At 38.4% G+C, this 22,933-nt stretch overlaps 2 protein-coding genes across 6 annotated transcripts in view; both read left to right on the top strand.

The window, feature by feature from the left end:
* LOC131354119 (diacylglycerol kinase beta) overlaps positions 1–8,906 on the top strand; it is an 89,853-nt gene extending 80,947 nt beyond the window's left edge. For 2 of the 4 annotated variants that reach the window (XM_058391411.1, XM_058391410.1), the window contains exons 25-27: positions 2,660–2,780; positions 3,583–3,643; positions 5,140–8,906. In XM_058391411.1, the coding sequence (XP_058247394.1) occupies positions 2,660–2,780; positions 3,583–3,643; positions 5,140–5,238 (281 nt within the window). In that variant the 3' untranslated portion in view covers positions 5,239–8,906. The remainder of the gene's footprint in view (positions 1–2,659; positions 2,781–3,582; positions 3,644–5,139) is intronic. The other 2 variants (XM_058391412.1, XM_058391413.1) reach the window with 2 other exon arrangements.
* Positions 8,907–11,243: 2,337 nt separating this feature from the next.
* On the top strand, positions 11,244–21,677 carry etv5a (ETS variant transcription factor 5a). 2 transcript variants are annotated; one of them, XM_058393153.1, is made up of 13 exons: positions 11,244–11,400; positions 12,933–13,056; positions 13,191–13,281; positions 13,385–13,432; positions 13,798–13,848; positions 15,364–15,487; positions 16,294–16,569; positions 17,325–17,611; positions 18,653–18,712; positions 18,935–19,003; positions 19,186–19,355; positions 19,470–19,571; positions 19,690–21,677. In XM_058393153.1, the coding sequence occupies exons 2-13, from the start codon at positions 13,009–13,011 to the stop codon at positions 19,918–19,920; spliced, it is 1,557 nt and encodes a 518-aa protein (XP_058249136.1). In that variant the 5' UTR covers positions 11,244–11,400; positions 12,933–13,008; the 3' UTR covers positions 19,921–21,677. The 2 variants fall into 2 exon arrangements, with proteins under 2 accessions (XP_058249136.1, XP_058249135.1); XM_058393152.1 differs by having other exon boundaries at positions 13,188–13,281.
* Positions 21,678–22,933: the final 1,256 nt, after the last annotated feature.

Raw genomic sequence — 22,933 nt, 5'->3', positions numbered from 1 at the left:
AATACAACATAGAGTTAAACAGATTTTTAATTACTCTCTTACATATGCTGTAAATTGTTTGCAAGTTAATACATGCAGCTATCTCTTTTTTGCATTACACTGTCTGAGCTGCTCTGGTTATTATATAAATGAAAGTAGGAGTAGGCGTATGCAGCTTGTTCTTGGCTCAGTTTAACAGTTAGTAATGTTCACCCAAAGGACTTGCTGTGTTACATGTGCCATGGTATTTGCTTTTTTTTTCCCAAAAATTTAATGACTCACTAACTTGCTTAACTTAATATTCCTATATTCACGGCTTGTTTTATTAGTTTACCGAGATAATAGAAAACAGATTTATACCAAGCTTATATGGCTACATGCACTCTGAAGGGCTGCCATTATAATGCAACACATTTTTTTTTGTTTGTTTGTTTGTTTGTTTTGTTTGTGTGTGTGTGTGTGTGTGTGTGTGTGTGATTAAGTGTATTAATGATCTTTGGTACTTCAGGTCTTTGGCATTATCTCAGCCATGGGTTTGACTTTATTGTTGGCTTAAACACTGAACAATTCCTGAGATCTACAGTGGTGATAAATTTTTGGTTCTAAAATTCTGTAAATATTTAATATGCAGGGACTAATTTATCTGTTGGGAATATTTTGTTTTCACTTTACTACTGGCCTAACAAAATCCCAAGCAGTCTCTACACTGGGCCAGCTTTTGCCTGGTCAGCATGGAGTGTCCCTGTGCTGACCTTCATGCACAGTTGGGACTTGTATCTCTGGCCTTGTGTAAACCATCATGCTCTAACATTGTTCAGAATAAGCCAAAAACAATTTCCTCTCTTACATAAACATATCTGTCTTGTGTCAGGTGACAATTATTAATAGTGTCTGTACTCTGGCACAGAGTATAGGGTTGCATGCCAGTAACATATTGGTTGGTCTCCCATTTAGATTGCAGAATGCATTGTTTTGAGGTAATGATACAGCAGGGCTTTGAATTATAGAGATTACTTGTCTTGAATTGGCAATCTTGCCCAGCAGTGGTTTAGATGTTTGAGAAAACTGACTACACTGATGGGTGTGTGGAGTTGAAGCCATTTCTGCATGGCTGTGTTGTCTGCTAATCGGCTGAATGGCCACTGAGCAGTGAGAGTACACACCGATTATCAGGGAATGTAGGTCAGGTTTTATAAAGGGACATGAGAGAGAGGGGGAATGAGCAAGAGAGAGAGAGAGTGAGAGGAGAGAGACACATGCCTGACTTGCTGGTTGGTTGCCCCAAACAGTTTTTGGAGCCAATTAATGCTGTGTTATTAGTCTCATTCTCTGTATATGCATATGGCTACAGTAAAACTGTAGTGCTTTACCTCTTTACCTCTTTACCTGCCCTTTATCTGAATTTAAAAACACCCATTGAGCTTGCGTTCCTAATGTTCTGTGGAGCATTATATGTAGGGAAAAGAATCTTCCACCAGCTGAACTGCAACTGATCCTCAGGATTAAAAGTAGGCCTGCCTCAGCTGAGTGAAGTGCTCAGGATGGACTATCCTGTTTCAGGAGATCAGCAAGATATTCCAGACCTAAACCATTCACAGCTTTAAACATCATAAGCAAGACTTTATAGTCAATGTTTGAATAAGACAGAGGTAATGTGCTCTGATTTTTGTTTCCTGGTAAGGACACAACATTCTGAAAATGCTGAGGTGTCCTAAAAGAAGCCAAACAGAAACACATTACAATAATCCAGTTTAGAGAGTATGAAAGTCTTCTCAGATGACGGGAATTGAATGATAAACCAGCATCTAGAGTTACACCAAAGTCTTTAAGTGTAGCTTCTGGTTTGACAGAATAGCCACTGAGCTTAAGGGTGAAATCAGCAATCTTACTGCTGAAGACTTTTACTCACCATCTATATTTCTTGTCTGGAGCAGAAGGTTTGTATTAATTCATGCTTTTTAGATTTTTAGATAATATTCCTTTTAGCAAATATTTGCCCTTAAAACTGGAAGAACTAATAAATAATTGTGTATCATCACTTTTCACAATTGTGAATAGGAGTGAACAGCCCCATGATGTTTGCACTTTTTGAAGCTTGGGACCTTGCAACTGTCTCTTTCAGGATAGATTTAAACTAAACTAGAACTAGTCTGTGTGAATGGTTGTGTTTTCAAGTCAGTTCACCTCATGATCAGTGTTGTCAAATGATGCACTCGATTAGACTGTACAAAATCACAAACACGATCACAGTCTGAGACAAGCAGTGGGACACTGATCACTTTAGCAGCTCTGATTCTGTACAACATGTTTGCAGTAAGTGTTTCTTAAGACTTTCACAAAGGTACTGTACTTTATAAGCCATTCTTGTCCTACCCCAGTACCTTGCTCTCTACGCAGATACTGCGTCATTACCATGGCGTGTGCTGTTATGCTTGAATGACCCTGTGTATGCATGCCTACATGAGCAAGACAGCGAGTTAATGAGTGTGTGTACAGCAATTAAACAGTGTCTGAAAGCATAGCCTTGTCTAGTGCTGAACCACTGATCTTATTATTTCTGCTACTCCTATTGTCTATGTTTATCTTGGTCTGTTCTCTCTTTATGATTAATTTTTACATATTATAATAGTCTGTGCCAGGATCCACTAGTAACTCTGTCTTTGCCTGTCTTTCGGAGTAGATCTCAGTGACCAGCTGCTTGAGGTGGTGGGCTTAGAAGGGGCCATAGAGATGGGTCAGATCTACACAGGCCTTAAGAGTGCTGGTCGTCGCCTCGCCCAATGTGCCAGTGTCACCATCAGGTTAGTATCTAACAAACACTCTGACTGTATTGTCACCATCTTTCCATCTCATATACATATAGTCTTTTATCCTTCAGTATTCATTTACCTCTTTGTGTGCTCACACACCCAGACAGAAGTGGCCCTTGCTCTCTCTCACAGCCGTGATGACACAACAGCAAGTCTCTTTCTGCTGAGCACTTCAGCCAATAACTTTAACCTTTAGCCTTGCACCACTTTACTTAGTCAAGCACCTTCAGCATTCCCAGTAGCCAGGCCTGATGAATAATAATGTTGGCGCAAACAAAGTGATAATGTCTAAGCATACACTGCATGCTTTATGCTAGTTTATGGTAATATATCAGTGGAGAGTTTGAGTAGATTGTCCTTTCTGTTTGCTTTTAACACTGAAAAATAAGTTTGGATTTCACTGATAGATCATTTTTTTCCATTCTGTTGTCTACCTGATATTTTAAAAAGAAGTAAATATAAAGGGCCATTTACTGTCCATCTTCTCCCATGCAGTATTTCATTTATATTCAGCCAGCTGAAAAGGCTAAACTAACTTTGTGAAACAGTGTGTATATATGGGGGCAGGGGTGCTGAATCGTATGTATGTGTGTGTGTGTTGAGTTTAGTGAAACTGGGGCCCACTGTGGGAAATGACTCGTGGAAACAAAGAAAGCAGTGTGCAGAATCATCCCGCATCGGTGTTGCAGAGGAACCTCATGCCTATATGCTGCCTCGCAAACTGACCCATGACAGCTTCTGTTTCTCTCTCTCTCTCTCTCTCTCTCTCTCTCTCTCTCTCTCACTTTCTCAGGACATCCAGACTGCTGCCTATGCAGATTGATGGGGAGCCATGGATGCAGCCTCCATGCACGGTGAGGTGACTTTGGGCTCCATTCAGTGTTTTCTCTCATTTGCATGTGTCTATGTGCCAAAATCTGAGCTCATCACTTCTTTTTACAGCTTATTACACTGTTTGTGTCCTTCTGACAACAAAGCATCTCTTTTCTTTATTCATATGTTCATATGTATTAATTAGGTATTAAGTATGTAATATGTAAAAAAAAATATATATATATATATATATATATATATATATATATATATATATATATATATTAAGGTTTACATAAAATGAAACACAGAGCATTTGGTTTAATGTGTTTTTATATCCATAGCAGCATCAATCCCTCTATTCAACACATGCAGGCATCTCAGCAAGCTCCCTGTTAATTAAAACACTGTCATGTCACACCCCACCACTGACTGATTATGTTATTAAAGAGAGAGGAATGTGCACAGAGAAGTCTTTCTGCAAATACAGCAGCTATAGCACAAAGTCCTCTGCTAAGTATATATAACCCTACAACCCATTATTAGTCTTCTCTCATTTGTCCAGTTGTACAGAGATGAAGTGCTGGCACAGTAACTGTTGTTTTAATTTCAAAGCCATTGCACTCACATTATCAAATTTGAGTGCCTTAATTAGGCTGAAAATGGCACTGACCGTGCAATGAGCTCATGCAGTGTGAAGGCCAGTGTTGCAAATTAAATTAAAATAACTATACATACATTGTAAAATATATAATACCATCAAAACCACAAAGCATTACTTCAGTCTTCTTAGTTGTCTGTTTTGACCAGGTTTCATTCCATGAGGTGGGTGACTCACATCTGTCAAAGCACAACCAATCAACCCGTTCTGTTTTTCCCACTGTATAATTTGTTCATGTGTGCATATATGAAGCAAAGTGGAATTTGCGTCTGTTTTGGGGTGCCCATATATTCAGCGTTGAATTTCTACAACATGTGGAGTTTATTGGCTCATTTGAGGGTAAACACTCTAGGCTTTTACCTAGCCTAATACAGGCAATATATTCATATGAAAGTTCAGAAAAAACAAAAACAGTTTGTTTTCTACACAAATGTTTTATCTTTAAATTAAATGGTGATATCAACTGCTAATATGTTATCTTCAACCACTGTGTATAGGTCTTATATGTGAGGTTATCCAAACAGAAGTAAAAACTTCTCACAATGAAAGCCTGTCTAATTTTCTGTCAGACTTGCAGTGATAAAATAATGTACTGGCAAAGAGGGTCCATACTGATACATTTAAATCACACACTGTCACTTTCTGCACTTTGTTTACTGTATTTTAATTAAAATCGTAAAGTACATAAGTGTTACAATTGTGTGAACATTATGTACACGAAGGGTTCATACTAATTCAAATTTAACCCATGTTTTATTGACTAAACATTGGCATCACTTACACATCCAGTGTTACATCCAGTGTTAATTTTATGTTACAGGCAACCTAAATGTCCACAGGATAAATATCCTAACCTTTTTTCTCTTCTGTCCACAGATACGAATTACACACAAGAATCAGGTGCCCATGCTGATGGGTCCTCCACAGAAAACCCCCTTCTTCTTCTTCAAGAAGCGCAACAGAAGTCGGGACTAGGCTGACCTTTAACACACACACAAACACACACACACACACACATATATATATATATATATATATATATATATATATATATATATATATATATATATATCTTCACTAATCTTAGCCACTGTATCTGCTGGTGAAGATGGAGAGGAAAACTAGTACAGAAGTCCAGTTCTTTGATGATGGACAAAAATTAAACCTTTATCTTGCACGGTCAAAGGACTGTAGTAGCCTAACCATTAGAGACTTCAGTGACTGAAAAAGCCAACCCAGCAATTCCTGACCAATTCCTGTGTGTTTCAATTTCTGATATTCCTACAATGAGCTGTACATTTTTAATCATTCCTGTCCAGAGCCAGGTTCACCAGACCATTGACTTTGTATCATACTGTGCTCTCTCACTTCCTGTGAGTGGGTTTATCAGACAATGCTGATTTGTAGAGAGTGAAGGGAAAGAATATATGAAGAATAAACTAGGTGCTCAGGAACATCTTTAAAAAGAGTGCTAGTGCTAAGGATGACAATTTCACATATTCACCCAGTTATGAAAGTTAGAGTGGGTGGGGCACAGCAAAGTGTGGTTCTCAAAGTGTCTACTGAATTATATATCAGTTCATGGAGAGTGTTCTCTCAACCACCTCTTTAAGACCCACAACATGCCACTACTTAAAGAGACAAAACAGTGAGCTCATCTTTTATGCAGTGTGTAGTTTATTGGCTGTGGGCTGATGAGAAGAGGAAGGCCCTATCATTTGCTTCTGACCTATTTGGTGTCCACCTTCAAACAGCTGATATCCAATGGTAGGCAGTATCAATTTAGTAAAATACATAGCTTACCAGTAGGTGCAGATAACATAGACACTGTTAAGAGGATACTCTAGGGAGGTAAAACTTGTGTATAGCAAAAAAGTTTTTTTTTAGCTATTTAGAAATCAAGTGGGTGGTCCTTTTCCTAGCCTCAGTTTCTCATCAGTCTGGGTGTGAACTATAGGTTGTGTAAACAAGTGTCAGAAATGAATCTCTCAGGCCGTGTCTACAATATTAAGTAGACAACATTGGATTAAAACCAGCCGTATGGTCCTGCATGGGTATCTAACTGACCATAACCCTAAAAATATCACCCTATTTCAGGCACTATCTTTCCCAAGAAACACTATACCTAAATGCACCATGAAACCATCAGCTCGTAATTTTCAAGTCTGATGACAGGGTTGTTAAAACACCTAAATCATCCATGTAGGAAAATAAATCTATGTTACTGTGTTTGTGCCAATGTCTAATCTTAGAAAAATATTCATGTTCTGATGGCTGGACACCATATATGCTGTGAAGTAAACTTTTTTTAACCTTTCTTATATAGCCGATGGAAATGATATCAGCGTTAGACTAAAGATGCCTACCATCATGTATATGAATACACAATAGTTGTATATGTCTGAGAATCTCGTGTGCGCATGTGTTTTTATGATATACCTTGTAGAGTAATGTAATATAGCTTTAGAGATTAGTAGTGTTATCTCACGGGTGACATGAAGGACTGATATATTGTCCCCGATATAGATAAGCACTCTATGATAGTCAGATATATTGGCACTGTGTAGAACCATGCGCCTAAACGTTAAATTACTTAATCTTCTCCATTTTAGATCTGGGATCATACTAGTTTTTTTGGTCGTTTTTTTTAGTCTGAGATGATTTAACTACAAGTTTGACATTTTTAAGGTATTTCAGATCAGCACTGATTGTATAGCTGATGTTTTCAAAACACAATTCTCCAAAAAGGCAGACTGCTCTGCCTCTGGTTCCCTTTAATGAACACCAAATCAAAGATACAGCATCGAGGACCAACAAAGTGCACATTTGTCTAGATAACTACAGGATATGGCTGTGGTATTTTCAATCAGCAAAGCTCAAGGCATTCCACTTAAAAGTAATAGTGAATTTCACTAGAACTCCGTTGTCTCCTGTGGTCATCAGACAGTTGTCTTTAATGGTCCTCAGGTGCTTAAAGAATGTTGGTTTGGTTATGAGTGCATGTTTACAATTTCATTTCATTTTACAATTTAGAATAATGTTTGTTGTATAGATATTTTATCTAACGTGACACCACTGCATGCCTACTGAAGCAAAGAAGACAACGATGTCTGCTCGAAGAGAGACCATGTTGATTGTCACAAAAGTCTGCCACCTTCTCATGATTATATTCCTAGACTTTTTATATTTTTGCTTAATATTTGTAGCCTACTGTCTTTATTCATTGTGTTTACCCATAATATGTTTGAAACATGTTCATGGTAAAAAAAAAAAAAAGCACCAATGTGGCTGTCCTTTGTTAGGTTCTCTTTGTTAGGAGAAATGTCTGGCATTCAGATAACGTGTCAAGAGGGAACAAAAGTAACATTCTTCCCATGGGCATCCACATCCCAAAAACATACCAATGTCATGCTATTTCTAGTAGTTCTGAACAAGAAACACAAAAAAGCATTTGCCTGAAGTAGAACACATGCAATACAAATTGAAAATTCAACCAAAAAGTCTTTGAGTTTTTGTACTATGTTGCAAGATAAGTCACCCTTTACCACTGTTTGTATCATTCTGGCCTTCTCTAATATTAAGAGCATCACCCACTGTGTGTCTTGACATCACAAATGTTTTCAGAGTCTTTTGTCATTAATATTTCACATGCACCCTGAACATGTAACATTATGATATAATCTAAAAGAAATGCTACTTCTTGTCTGAAAACTTTACACATGTTAGAATATTCTGATGAAACCCAATCTCAGAACAAAACACTTTCTTTTAACAGAAACAGAGTATGCTATTAAAATGGCTAGTATCCTTTCTGCATTGTTTTTTCCTCAAGGTTTTGACCTTGCTTGTATATCTGACGAAGGCCAAGTGCACACATATTCTTAATTGGGGCAGATAAACAATATTTCATGACACAGATGCAGCAGAGCCTATATTATCTACAGGTCTGTATTAACCCATGTCCTTTGACTTAGTAGGCTTGCTGGAACTCTATCTATGTAGTAGCAAGGGTCAAGGGTGCTATTCAAACCCTGAGCCATGAACCGAGATGTGATTCAAGAGGAAAGATTGATTGCTTCTTCTCCTGACCCTTTTATCGCCTGTCCACTTTAGCACTCATTCATTCTAGGCATCCATGATGATGGACAAAAGATTTATTGAATTAAAGGGCAGGTTGTGAACTGACTTTGGTATTGTTGATTGGAAAAGAGCTGCAGAAATGCACTTATCCAATAATGGCACTCAGTTACTGGTTTTATCCTCCATTTAACCTGATTGAATTTCAATTTAATCAAAGTCACAGCTTTTATGCTAATGATGTGAATCCCTCTTGGGGAATACTATTTAGTTCGGTTAATGTTATACTAACAGAACAGAAAGGATTTCCAATATTGTCTTATGCCAACCTCACTATGCTTGTTAGCATATTTGTTTCATATTGTTTCATAATTTGACCAAATACCAAGTATATAGATTATCTCCATGGTCATATGTCAGATAGTCTGCAAGGTCATGTATCATGAGAAAACAGATATATTCTCCAGTCCAGTCTGTAATGTGGAGTTCACCATTCATATATTTTATACTCTTCCTCAAGTGCACATTTATTTTTATTATACAAGGTGACATAAGTTCATCGTAATTATTGCAGAAAACATAGGGTACTTACTGCTAAAGTCTAATATATACAGGAATAAATAAACTGATTATAATATATGTTTACATGATGAAACAGTTTACAGACTGCAAAATTGTTTTTCATCATGTGCGCTTTGCTTGCTAAAATAGGTCTGTGTGTGCTGCTTATACAAGAAGAAGCTCAGCCTTAGGGTGAGGGCTGGGCATCTTGGGCATGCACAGATAATGAGACAGGAATTATCTCTGTATGAGCTATTAATAGGCTGCAAGTCACATCTCGTCTTTGCTTTGGGGACTACCAATGGCCTGGAGCTGCTACCTCCCCTCATTCCACTTTCACCAACCATCTGCATCTGACAGATTTCACATCAAGGTTACGAATATGTAGCTCAGCTATGCTTGACATAGATCATTTTGGTCAATTTGACACATTAGAATAGTACTGTGACTCTAATAGTTTTTGGGCTTTATAGCACATTTGTAACTATTGAACAGATGTGCTGCAATATGAAAAATGCTTCCTCATACTTTGATAAATCTAAAATTTGTTTTTGTATAAGGCTTTTATAAGTCAAAGTTTTATGTGAATAAGGTGTTAAACTTTTATTCCAAAAAGAGGCAAACTTGGACAGTATCCCTGTCAGAGTAACAGCACACATCACACCATCCGGCAAAAGCATGCGCTAAACCAGAGAGAAAAAAATATATAGGCTCTTTTCCTTCCCGTTGGGCCTTTTTCCCTTGTGTTAGTTTTTTTTTTCCTGGCTCCCTTAAATTTTTTCTGTAAAAAACCTTCAATGGGAGATATGCTGCAGTGACTCTGTAGTATGTGTCACCACTTTGGATTTATTTAAGGAAAGAATCAGAATAGAAACACAATATGCTCTTGCTCACCCCCCTCACCTCCCACCGCATCCGCAGAGACCGATTGAAGTATACTATAAAAAGGAGACCTCCACCGTATGGTGTAATTGACAGACCCTCCTTCAGAGGCAATAATAACATTGGTAATGTATCTGTTTTATGATTTTGTCTGCCTAAAATGATATAAGCTCGACTTTAGTGCTCTACACTGAATGAAGGATTTGTCTCACTCATGTTCAGAGAAGTTGTGATGATAAATAGTGACTATAAACTGTCTGAAATAATTACATGGTCTCATGTCAGCTTCTTCCACATCAGAAGCACAAAATCAATATAGAGCATTTATACTGTAAATATTTGGATTATTCATTATTGTCAGTGACATCACTTCAAAACAGTTCTATTCTGTCTATTCTGTCAAATTATAACAAAACATAATTCGTTACTGGACACACAGTCATAGAGTGGGGAGCATAGCCATCTCACAGCTCCAGGGTCCCTGGTTTGATGCTGGGTTCATGTTAGTCCTCTGCAGAGTTTTGCATGTTCTCACCATGTTTGCATTGGGTTTCCTCTGGGTCCTCCAGTTTCCTTCCACATCCAAAAAAAACATTCCAGTAGGTAGACTGGTTAAGCAAAACTGCCCCTAGGTGTAGACGACTGTGTGAGAATGTATGCCCAATGACCTGCAATGGACCGACATTCTATCCAGGGAGTATCCCACCTCACAATCTGTGTCCTTGGGAAAGGCTATGGATCCACTGTGACCATGACCAGGGTACAGTGTTACTGAAAATGAGTGATAGTGAGTGATGATACATGAGAACAGTCAGTTATCAGTAGCCACAACTGTAAAATAAAAATAATAATAATAATAATAATAATAATAATAATAATAATAATAACAATAATAATAATAATAATAATAATAATAATAATAATAAATACATTAGAAGAATAGACTCAGAACATGTTCAGAACAAGTACAATAATCTAATAATATTTAATCTACTTGTAAATAACATACACTTTGATGAACTGTTGGTGTTTTTTTGTAGGACATACTCTGCTGGTGATACCATGGCCTACCTACAGAATATTATGTCCTATATTTCATATATTATCTTTTACTTGATTATTGCTAGCATAGTTTGTGAAACAGCACGATGGCATACATTTTCAATGCTGGACGTATTTGGGGGGGGAGGTGTCGTGACTCTCGAGGTTCATTTTACCAGCGATTTGAATATCTCGTGCGTGTCTCTTTAAGAGCCTGCGGCGAGGGAGGGGAAAAAACAACAAGCTGAAATGTGAATGTGAATGAAACCCAGTCATTCATAAAAATAGGACCGACGCGAACTGTGATTGGTCAAAACGCACCTCATGCATAATTCAATAGCTTCCATCAACCATTGGTTGTTAACCTGACAGACAGGTAAGCTTAGCCAATGGTGAACGAAAGCTCTTGTCTGTGGAACCCAAGGGGAAACCAGACCAGTCCATTTACAAAATCCCATTCAAGTTTTGTATCTGGAGCAGAGCGCATCTACTGACTGACCGGAACGGACGCCAGCTTTTCTCGCGGATTTACAGTCTTTTCAGGACACCTACCGTGTGCACGGCATTTTATAAACGGTGAGAGGAGAGTTCTTTTTTTCCTTTTTTTTGCATCGTTTCACATGAAAATGCGTGTTATGGAGACGCTTTTCGACACTGTTTAAGTTTATCCTCGACTCTGAACTGCGCATCCAGCAGCTAATTCGCGTTGAGGGAAAGCGCAACGCCATTTTATCTTACACTGGGCTTACTTTGGCAACCATGTTTTGCATGAAGTTTTCTGAGGGCTATTTTGCTGTAATATGGATGTCGAGGAGGTGTTTAGCTCGGTGATCTCGGTGAGCTCAGTCTGGTCTCAGCTCTGTTTGTGGGTTTGTGAATGGAGGGCTCGGTTTATTCCTCACACAGATTGGGTTTCATTTCATTGAGAAAAACAAGGGGCCATGCGAGGGCTGCTCGCCTAGGGGGAAGAGAGAGGGGGAGAGAGAGAGAGAGAAGAGAGAGGAGGTAATACTGCCATGCTGGAAAATTAATAATAATAATAATAATAATAATAATAATCATAATATTATTATACTACCCCAACCTTTTTTTAGATTCATGTTGGAATTTATTTCTTGGGAAGCTAGACATTTTTTTTTATTTTTAAACTTTACGATTTGTTTGTTTACCTTTATTTTCCTTTTATTAGATGTTAGAAATAACTTTTTACATGTTAGGAATAAATCTGAATGTAGACCCTTTTTGTTGCCTTGAAGTTGGCCCGTGGAAAGTCATCAGGGCAGCTTTAGGATTGTAAACACAGTGTTTTGTATACATTGTTGCGAACTTAATGATGCGGGTAATGGAAACGTGGACATGCCCCATTAAGCTGTAGAGTTTTTACTCTAAACTTTCTGCGAATCAGACAGCTGAAAATGCGTCATGCGCACTTCTGATCTCTCCTTCTCTCTCACTCGCTTTCTCGCAAACGTCAATATTTTTGCATCCAGATGTTAGTTGTTAGATGAAGCCATATTTTAACTGCTTAAAGAACGACTGTGCTATTTTACCCACTTTATTGTTGGTGATTTTTTTTTTTTATGCTTTGAATACGCGCTTTAAGTGTGTACACGCGAATAAAGCTCCTAGATATTACTCCTATGTGGTTTGGTGTGCTCTGGATCCCTCTAGGCTAGATGATGGAATTGCTGTTCCCTGACATTAAAAAGTAATACAATTACAAATGCAATACAGTTTCTGCACTGGCAAAACATAAGCATGCCTTTGGGTACCCGAAATGATGTTCCCTAGTTTGTGATTGTGTGTTCCTTCATAATCTTGCGCACAGATGGTTGGCTTTTTGATTATGTAAGGGTTATGTTGTCGAGGTGTGTTTACATGGTGCAGCACATTCATTGTGCCCTCAACACACACACACACACACACACACACACACACACACACACACACACACACACACACACACACTGATGCTGTAACAAACAACAGAAAGAGGAGGAGATCGCATATCATGTTGAACATTCACTCAGACTACATCCAGGACAATATATTGAAGTGATTGTGTGTACTGAGAGGCTCTCTGACCTGTAAATCTATTCTTTTTACAGAGAAAAGAGAGACTAGAAAGAAAAGATCGCTTTTGAGCGAAGACCCTCTGCTGGGATTTGTAAAGACCCAGATATCATGGACAGATTTTATGACCAGCAAGTACCATTTATGGTCCCATCAAATGTGAGTAAAAAAATTTTTTCCCCCACTGATATGAGAGTCATATTATATGAGGGATATCTTGTATCTTTTTGTTTTGTTTTTTATGTCTCTGGTCATACAGACCAAATCGCTCTAACTAGTCTGCTCCACAGCAGAAATCATCCCAAGTGGAGGAAACGTGCAACAGAAGTGTCAATGAAAGGAAAAGAAAGTTTGTAGACACTGAACTTGCTCAGGACACAGAAGGTAATAGAATATGCATTTTTCATTGTTTTAATAATGTTTTTTTTAGTTGTGTTTTAGCAGTATGTTGTATTTAGACTGAGTTTCTCGTGTGTGTCTATTGCAGAACTCTTCCAGGACCTCAGTCAACTGCAGGAAATCTGGATTGCAGAGGGTGAGGATTAATGACTTGTATTCCCTTAGCAAAGGAAAACTGCAAATTTTATTTAAATTACACAGCATTTTTTTTCTCTCTGCATATTTTCATGTTCAAACACTTTCCTATAGTGCAATTTATGGGTTTTGTCCTCCAAGTTTAATCTATATTCATGGGAATACAGTTTTTTTTTTGTTTGTTTGTTTTTTTTTTGCCTGCTGCTTGGTGTTAGTGACAGGCTTGTTGTGTTGTGCATTATACTATACAGCAGGGCAGCTGCTGCTTATGCCAGTGCCTACTTTAGTGCCTGCATTACTAATCAGTGTGATCTATGTGTTTTATTTATTTATTTTAAATCAGCATCTCTGGTTTTGTCTCCACAGCCCAGGTGCCTGATGATGAACAGTTTGTCCCAGACTTTCAGCCGGACAGCTGTGAGTACCTGAGATTTAATATTTATACTCAATTGCCATGTACACTGGATGAAATCCAGAGAAGGCAAGCACCACTCAGGGAGCTATTCATTATTCATGTCTTGTTCCAAGTTTTTAAGAGGGCAAAGCGCATACAGTAAAAAAAAAATAGTGTCAAGCACCAAGACCATCTTGTTGATTTGGTTAGTTTGTGAATTCTCACTTGAGATCTTAATAATAGAAATTGCTGGTCAGGTTAATAGGCATACCTTAATATCAGTCCCAAACCTGAATCATCTGAACACTGATTCCCTACCTGGGCCATCTGAAAAGTGATTCCTTTTTATTAATATGATTATTGCATGAGACAAACTCATGTACTCAGCTTAGCTGGGAATGGACTAAATTCCAGAAGATGAAGGTGTCTTTACTCTATGGTCTCATGCTACCTCATCCTTAACACCCAGAGCTGCTGAATCTGAGTAAAGCTGTTCTTGCCAGCACCTTTCCAGACACCATTTCAGCTCTAAATAGGGGATTTGTTAGAACCTGGCCACTGTGTTTCAGCCAAGTGAAATGCTTGTGCAACATTCAGTGGTGCATTTTATAACTTCCCATTTCTCTTGTTTGACTTACAAAAGTTTATTTGTGTTTTGGTCTGATGCTGAAGCTGGGAGTCAGGGTGTGGTGTTTTTGTGTCAGGCCTCATTATTTCAGTCCTCTTTTGCTTATTTAGTATGGTGAAGACTGTTATAGTACAGTATCTTTTTCTGTGATTTATTATTTGCACAGAGGGGTCCTTTGTGGGTGTGTAGACATTCTCTTGGCTGTGGTGATACAGTGCAGTGTGAAATTTTTCATGTGTGTATGATGGTCATCTTGGAATAGGCCTTGGGCACTTGGCAGAGATCCACTTCTCTCTACAGGCTTCTATTCTGCAAAGCTGTGTGGTTCCTCTCCTCATCTGCAGGACATCCCATGCATTATTGTAGCCTGCAATAGGAGAGTGGGAAAATCCATCTGCCATTAGGTTTAATTTAAGGGAGTGTCTAATGTTAAGCATAGTGCAAAGCACTGTAGCTTTCAGCACACTTTGAGCATTCACATGCCCGTTATGTGGTTTCCTAAGCTCACTATAGTCAACTTGATTTATCTTGCTAGTGTTGCACTGTGCACAGGGATCCAGTTTCTTTGGCCATTATGTGGCGCCGGATATTGGAGCTGATGCAGAGATCCAGCAGCTAATGGTTACAGTGCGGGGAGGAAAATCATTCACAATCATTGAATTACAGCTGCTGTGATTCATGAGTATCGACTTGCCCATGATGGAAATCAGAAGGGAGCACTTTGATTGTGCATGTTTTGCAAAGCCACATAGTACTGATGGGCGAAGGATGTATCTTTTTATACCTAGCAGTCAGCCAATTAGTGGTGTTGAGTAGGACACTCCCTTCAGAAGATCAGCACTATACTGCTGTGGATGTGTTCGATTAGATGCACTGTTTTATAATACTTCCACTCCATTGTCTTTTTCAGTGACATTTCATGGCCCTCCTCCAACCAAGATTAAACGGGAGATGAGTCCTTCCAAAGAGCTCTCCCCCTGTAGTGAGGACAGGAGTCCTATGCTGTATGGAGAGAAGTGCCTTTATAACTACAGGTGAGCATGCAGTGCAAATTTACATGTAAGCTGGTTTGATTATTATTCTGAAACTGAGCTATATATAATAGCCTTTATGCTAAAGTTCTCTGTTCTGCCTAACTTATCACTCCATCCCACACCCCCTGTGCTAGTACCCTCAACTCCTCCTCTTATTTGCTTTTCTATTCTTCCATTCATCATGTTGCCGTGGTAATTCTTTCTTTTCTTTGTCACTTATACCATCACTTGTATTACTGTTTTGCTCTCACACAGGCTTTGCAATATTGCTTTCATTTGTATACAGATGTGTACTTTATTTTTTCCAGCATGCCTTTCATATGAGCAAAGATGGTTATAGTTCATGTAAAAGAACTGTTTATTTCATGTAAAACAAACAGTTAACTTTTTAATCTATTTCCATGCTTCTTTTTTTTCTAGATTTGTTTGGTTATTAGTGCATTAAGTTGCATGTGTATTACTGCTAGATTTTTGTTTTTTTCTAAAGAACTTTATTATTGTAATGTTGTAAAAACATGATTTCACTATCATCAGTCAGAGATGCCATTTCTCATTCCTCCACAAGCTTGGAAAAAAGTTTAATGTTCTAAAGGGGTCTTATGCGAGTCCCTAACTATTCAAATAATCAATGGGTTCATCAATATCAAGCAATCACTGATGGTTTTACTATAAGACAGCTTTTCAAAAACTTTCTTTTCAAACTTTTTCTAGTTTAGTTTTGTCTATGTGCTATCACTGTGCTATTAACTTCATGCAGAGAGCTCCCCTTATGTAACAGAATGTTTCCTTCTTTTTACTCCTTGCAGTGCCTATGAAAGGAAAACCTCTGTTGGGTTCAAGCCTTTGACTCCTCCTTCAACACCTGTGTCACCATGCAGCTCCACCAATGCACTCCCCATGCATGAACAGACGCCTCCTCCGGTCCATAACTCTACATTAGGCCAACGCTCCCTACATGGACAGCCTGCTGTGGCTAATTCCGCCCTCAGTCAGAGGGCCCTCCCACTACACAGCCAGACTCCACCTTTTGCAGTGCCATGTCCACCTCAGAACCACAATGCCCCCTTTAACAATGAGCACAGGTGAGTGAGTGCATTGCTTACATCAGTGACCTAGAGTTAGCACCACAATTATCAGCAGCCTTCAGATCATGGGCAAAACTATTATATAAATCGAGGAACATAAGTGATCTACTGAGCCAAAAAAAATATCAGGGCACTATAGCTTTGACCAAATACATGAAAAGATTTTTTGTGCATTCAGTCATTTTTTTTTTTAAAGTTCATAAGAGAATTTTGTGAGACTTTTGAGACTATGTATCATATATTTTCCGTGTATCCTCTGTTGCACTTACTATAAACGACATCATGGTATTTATAAATATGGTGGCTGATGTTTCAGTAACATGGACTTCCCAGGATGGGGAAAAAAAATTGCCAACGGTATTATAATGCAGATGATGTGCTGTCGTGCTAGCATTACTGCTCCTCTGTAGGAGGGCTGTCTTAATTTGACCCCCGTGGGAATAGAGAGGTTGGCTGTGCACCCTGCCAGCTGCAGTATGATTTCTGGGAGCATGCCGAGGAATTTGTGGCATGTCGTTGGCAGTAATATGGAGCTAGGAACTCTGGTAAGCAACAAACCAGAACGCCACTTAATGTCTGCTAAGCTCTTCTTTAAAATAGCTGTCCTTTAGGTTTGACCAGGCAGAATTTTCTCATTTTACATACTATCAAATACAATGAACTTATCTACCTTGTTGGGATTTACCTTGCTGTTGATTTGTAAAAATATTCTTCTGGTGGTTTGAACATTTTCTGTTTATCTTCTTTAACAGGTTTCAGCGCCAGCTATCGGAGCCCTGTTTGCCATTCCCGCCCTCCGAAACCCAGGGAAAACCAAACTACATTCCCCAGGCATCAAGCACTTCACCTAGAGATGGGAGGCCACCGTATCATCGGCAAATGTCAGAGCCAGTTGTTCCAGTTCATCCTCAGGGTTTTAAACAGGAACTGTTGGACCCTCGTTATGCTGAGCAGGGTGTACCCAACATGGGTCCACCCCAGGCTGCCTTCCACCCTATGGCCATCAAGCAAGAGCCACGAGACTTTGGCTTCGACTCTGGTTAGTATTAAGAAATGTGTACTTTTTAAAAGGAGTAATGAACTTGTCCAGACCTTACCATACAGTTATGGCCAGCTTTGATGGGAAGAGAGAGGGCTCAGGTTGTGGAATCTTCCATGTGTGCTTGTCTCTGGCTCACCAGGCTCTGCTAAAACTCACAGATCCATGCAAATACTCTCACACTAACTTTTGGAGAAGAGAGAGTCTGACGTGGCAGTATTCTTTGCCCTTGCAGAAATTCCCTTCAAGCACTATATCTTGCCCATGTAGTTGAATTATAAGCACAGAAATCGTCATTGTGTGGTTTATAAAGCTTCATCAAATTGCAGCTCTCTCTAACTTGAACTTCAGTCTAAAGTGGTGAATTGAAGACACTTGTAAAGCTAAGATGTAGTTCAGCAGTCCCCTTCATTTTAGTACCCAAACACCTGTTCCTTGCCTCATGATCATTGACAAATCTATCCAATTTATACTAGTGACGTCTAGCAAGGAACACTATTACTTAAGTTCGTTATACATTTTGGCCAATGACGCTGTTCCAAATGATCTTGATTTTCTGAATATAAATACATTCATAGGCGTACTTACAGGACCTTACTTTATGGATGACTAGAAGCAAATCATTGGCATTGCTTTCTTCTGGCCTGTTTTCTTTCTTATATCCAAAGTTGCCAAAAGCAATGGCATAGAAGCTCACTGTGGTCATCTTTTTGTTTCTGTGTGCGTATAATGTGTTGCATGTTATATTCGTGCTTTGATTTAAGGTTAGTGACGTCAGATGTGTGGGTAGGATGCCTGTATTCCGGCTTGTTTCAGTGTTTCATAAGCTTTAAGATGCCTTGTTCTGCACTCTCTATTCAACATCTGACATAATTATATGATTGTATTTTATTTATCAAGGACGTTTTCGCCGCATTAATGCTAAACTATTCTATAATTATATCCAGTTCTTTTTTTTTTGAGAGAACTTTTATATAATTTTCTAGTCTTTTTTTTTTTTTTAATTACATTTGATTAATGGTTTCTTTACTTGTTTTTCAGAAGTGCCTAACTGCCGGTCTTCATTTGGGAGAGGAGCAAGCTTTTACCAAAGCCAAGAAAGTAAGTAATCACTTGTAAGATGAAATCATTTTTAGGTCTATAGACTGTTTCACATGAAAGATTTGTTTCGGTTCCTGTTTTCGGTTCTTGTTTCTCTGAATGACTTGTTCAGTTGGTTTTCATTTCTCAATGAACTCAAATATATGTAAAGATACTAAATATAAATATTGTCTAAACACAAATTTACCCTGAATTTACTCAGCTTGTTCCTTTTTCTTGCAGGTTTTTCATTTGATAGAGATCAGCACTTGTATTATGATGATACATGCGTTGTTCCCGAACGGCTTGAAGGTAGGACTCTTTTAATGACATTTATCTCTCATATTTTTAGATTTTAATTATAATATCACAGGGAAATCATTGTGTTTTTTTTTAACAAAAATGTCAACATAGAAAAATACTGTATATATCAGGCTTAGATTTTTATATCACCTAAGAATGTTGGCAGGTTTTCATCATTATTAACTTAACAGGGAAAGTAAAGCAGGAGCCATCTGTATTTCGTGATGGCCTACCTTACCAGCGTCGTGGATCTCTCCAGCTCTGGCAGTTTCTGGTCACACTTCTCGATGATCCTGCCAACGGTCACTTCATTGCTTGGACAGGGCGTGGCATGGAGTTTAAACTCATTGAGCCAGAAGAGGTCAGTCTTGAATACAAAATCTAAAGGACACTATACATATCTGTCATTTATATACTGTATTGAAATTATTATTATTATTATTATTTTAAAATGATGTGTAAAATTGCACACTAGGTGGCTCGACGTTGGGGCATTCAGAAAAACCGACCAGCTATGAATTATGACAAGCTGAGTCGCTCTCTGCGCTACTACTATGAGAAAGGCATCATGCAGAAGGTAAAGACAAGCTCACTTTTATCTACTTTGGTGATCAGCTCACAATTATAAAATGCAGTGTATTCTTTCAATTGCATTTTAGTAATTTCTCTTTCTCTCTCTCTCTCTTTCTCCTCAGGTTGCTGGCGAGAGGTACGTCTACAAGTTTGTGTGCGACCCTGAGGCCCTCTTCTCCATGGCTTTTCCAGACAACCAGAGGCCAAACATTAAGGCTGATCCCGATGGCCTGCCTGTGGTGGATGATGAAACACTACCCATCACTCACTACGATGAAGGACGCTCTTACCTGGTAGACGGAGGAGAGCAGTGTGTCACTGGGATGCCTTTCCCTGACAGCTATGTGTACTGACTCTCATGCCCAATCAAAAACCTGAACTGTTGAGCAGACTGGACCATGTCTGTCCCTGCTGCCTCTACTTCTGCCCTGTTGTCCATTTACAGATTAGCCCTCCCCCAAAAGTTGCATTAAATTAATGGAGAGATCTGCAAACCATCAAATCTCTGGCATTGGCCCTTGGAAAGTGTCCGGGAAGTGAGGGATATCTGGACTTCTGCAGCTTGACCTGCTTTGTGGTGGATGGTTACTTGATGCTGCAGAAAATGCAAAGTCAGTGTGCTGAAGGACTGTTGGGTCTCTGTGCAGACTAAAAGAATTGTAGCAATTCTGTTTTGACAATCTTTTTTAAAAAAAATAAAATAAAATAAAATATTAAGAGGTGCCCTAACAAAAGAAATTACCTATATCAAAATACAGCACTATTTAATAGCTCCCTATTTGGGTACTAATAGATTTGTGTTACCTCAAAATCATGTAGACATCTATCAGAGGTGAAAAGGGCTTTATTTTGCAAAGGTAAAAAGAACCCGTTATTTCTTCAGTTTTGGTTAGACCTGTTTAGAAAGCTGGCTTTTATACAGTACTTTGGTTTAACTAAATGCAGGACTGCTTCAAACATGGAATTTATACACAATATGCTTTTGTTTTGTGTTTTTTTGTTTTTTTTATTTTATAATAATTATTGTTGGCTTGTTTTTAGTCATTGTAAGTGTTGTGGGGATGTATCATTTGTATCATTAGTGTACTCTATCCCACTGGATTATTCAAAGGTTATTGCTCTATAATGAAGCTGAACCAGATACACTCTTAAAGACATTTGGTCAGATTGCAGTGACTGTTAACCCATTGTTAAACATATTTCATATGCATTGACACTTCCTTGAAAATTGGTACATGATGTTAAACAAGAATATCTTCAAAAAGGGATGCACTAGACAAACTTTTCTTTAAGAGTTACAGCCTCTGACTACTTAAAATGTATTTAAGAGTCAATGTTTTTATCCTGTTTTGTATTAACTTTGGCTTACTTTTCTTTGGCACTGTACAAGTTTTAAAATGCACCACGATGGCAGGACAGCCAGGACTTTGCATGCAATAAGGTGAAAAGCACGCCTTCTCCTGGACTCCTTTTCACTGCCAGTATGAAGTTGATGAAAGACCACTGCTTCCTTTTTGCATGGTACTCAACTGACAATTGTCCACTAATATATCGCTTTATGCTGGACAAAGATGAAATTAATTTCTCTGCATTGTTTTCTTTCTTTTTTTTTTTTTTTGAGAAAGATGAACTTATATAAATATATATTTTTGCAAAGTCTGCATTGGTTTGATTTCATTGTATCAGCTGTATAGTACTGCCTAAAACATGTTTTAAATTTGGGATGTCTGTGGTGCTTTCACTGCAGAACAGGGCTTAATGGACTCCCTTTGGGTTGGATTACAGCAACATTTTCCATAACGGTCCTCAGACACTCTCCTGCTTTTACTACAGGTTCCTAACACACCTGAACCATGTATACAGTGTTCTTAATGACTTTGGTACAACTGAGGACTGTTTGGGGAAAAGTTAGAGGGAAGTATGCTTTGGTATGAAAACTGATCTCTATGTATTAGGCTTTCTCACTGAATGAGAGGTTTATTAATCAAAGCCCTAGCACCAGAAGGGTGGAGTCTGCATGTGTATAGGCTTCACCTTCTTCCTTCATATTGTGTACCTTTTTAGTTTATAATCTGTTCTGGGTACAATAAACTGTTCTTTCTGCTTCACATCCACTGGAATTTTTCATCATTTCTCTCAACCTTAACAGCAAGCTGCAGTAAACTTTATCACGCAAAACGTCAGTGACTAGGCACATGTGCCAAAGCTCACATTGTTCAGTTAACGGTTCAGCTGCTTCTGATAAAGTAGGAAAATGTCATTTATATGAAGAAAGGGTTAGAAGAATTCAGGTTACTTCATAAAGAACTTAAGGAACCAAGGTTTTCCTTCCATGTATTTGTAGCATTTATTGATCAAGGCGTGTTTCTTGATCTAATTATGGCCCTCTGTTCTCCCAGAAGTGCTTGTTTCATCTTTACATGAAGTACTGGCTAGTTTACTAATGTGCGTCTGCTCCTGTGGCCAGAAAGTAGCCCTCCATTTATAAAGCTTACATAATACCCACCTTCAATTTAAGTGATGCGTAAGGACCATATGACGCTTTATACAGATTAACTTACAGTATGAAAATTTCTTTCACAACTGTTAAACTTCACTTGTTGCAACAATGTTCGTCATTCATGGCATGATTATAGCAGCTTGAGGAAGTTATTAAGCGATGACTGCTACTGTTGCACTAGTTAACATCTCTATAAAGAATCACACAATGTTTTTTTATTGTTATGATTATTTGGTTTCCAAATCATACTCAGGTTCCAGTTAATGTGCTGAGTGCAATCTTATTGTGATGCAAATATCTACACGTTTAAAGAAATATAAGCTTACTATGTATATTGATAAAGTCCATTTTATTCTCATTTGAAATAAAGTTGAGAGTCCTTTATTAATCCCTAAGGGGAAATTTGGTGTCACAACAGTCACAACACAAGAGCAACTGGGGGAGTAGGATTTAAAACAAGAGCAGCGCTAAACTTAAAGTGCACAATAACCTCACTAATATTACAAATAGGCAAGAATGAGTTTACGTATACAGAGCTCTCAAGTATTTATAGACTAAAAAAGAGACTGAAAATGACGAAATGTAAAAATTTTGCACAATAGATATCAGACATGTCCATTGTCTCCAGTGTCCACATAGTTTCTTGTCCTCGTTGTTGACTCATTATAGATTCAGACAGTAGTGGGCAAGAATGTCTTCCTGTACCTTTCTCTGTTACAGCGAAGTTCCCATAGTCTACTGGAATTAAACCATTAATTAAGCAGCTATTAGAAGCAGCAGTTTGGCTAGTATGGCATTAAGGGGCTGTTTTGCTATTGTCCGCCATCCTCAGTTATATCTGCCAACCGGCTTTCCACCACCACCTC

Source organism: Hemibagrus wyckioides, linkage group LG06 (genome assembly GCF_019097595.1).
Source record: "Hemibagrus wyckioides isolate EC202008001 linkage group LG06, SWU_Hwy_1.0, whole genome shotgun sequence".
Lineage (NCBI taxonomy): Eukaryota > Metazoa > Chordata > Actinopteri > Siluriformes > Bagridae > Hemibagrus > Hemibagrus wyckioides.
Note: the sequence above shows the minus strand (reverse complement) of the source record. Positions and strands in the feature narration are given on the sequence as shown.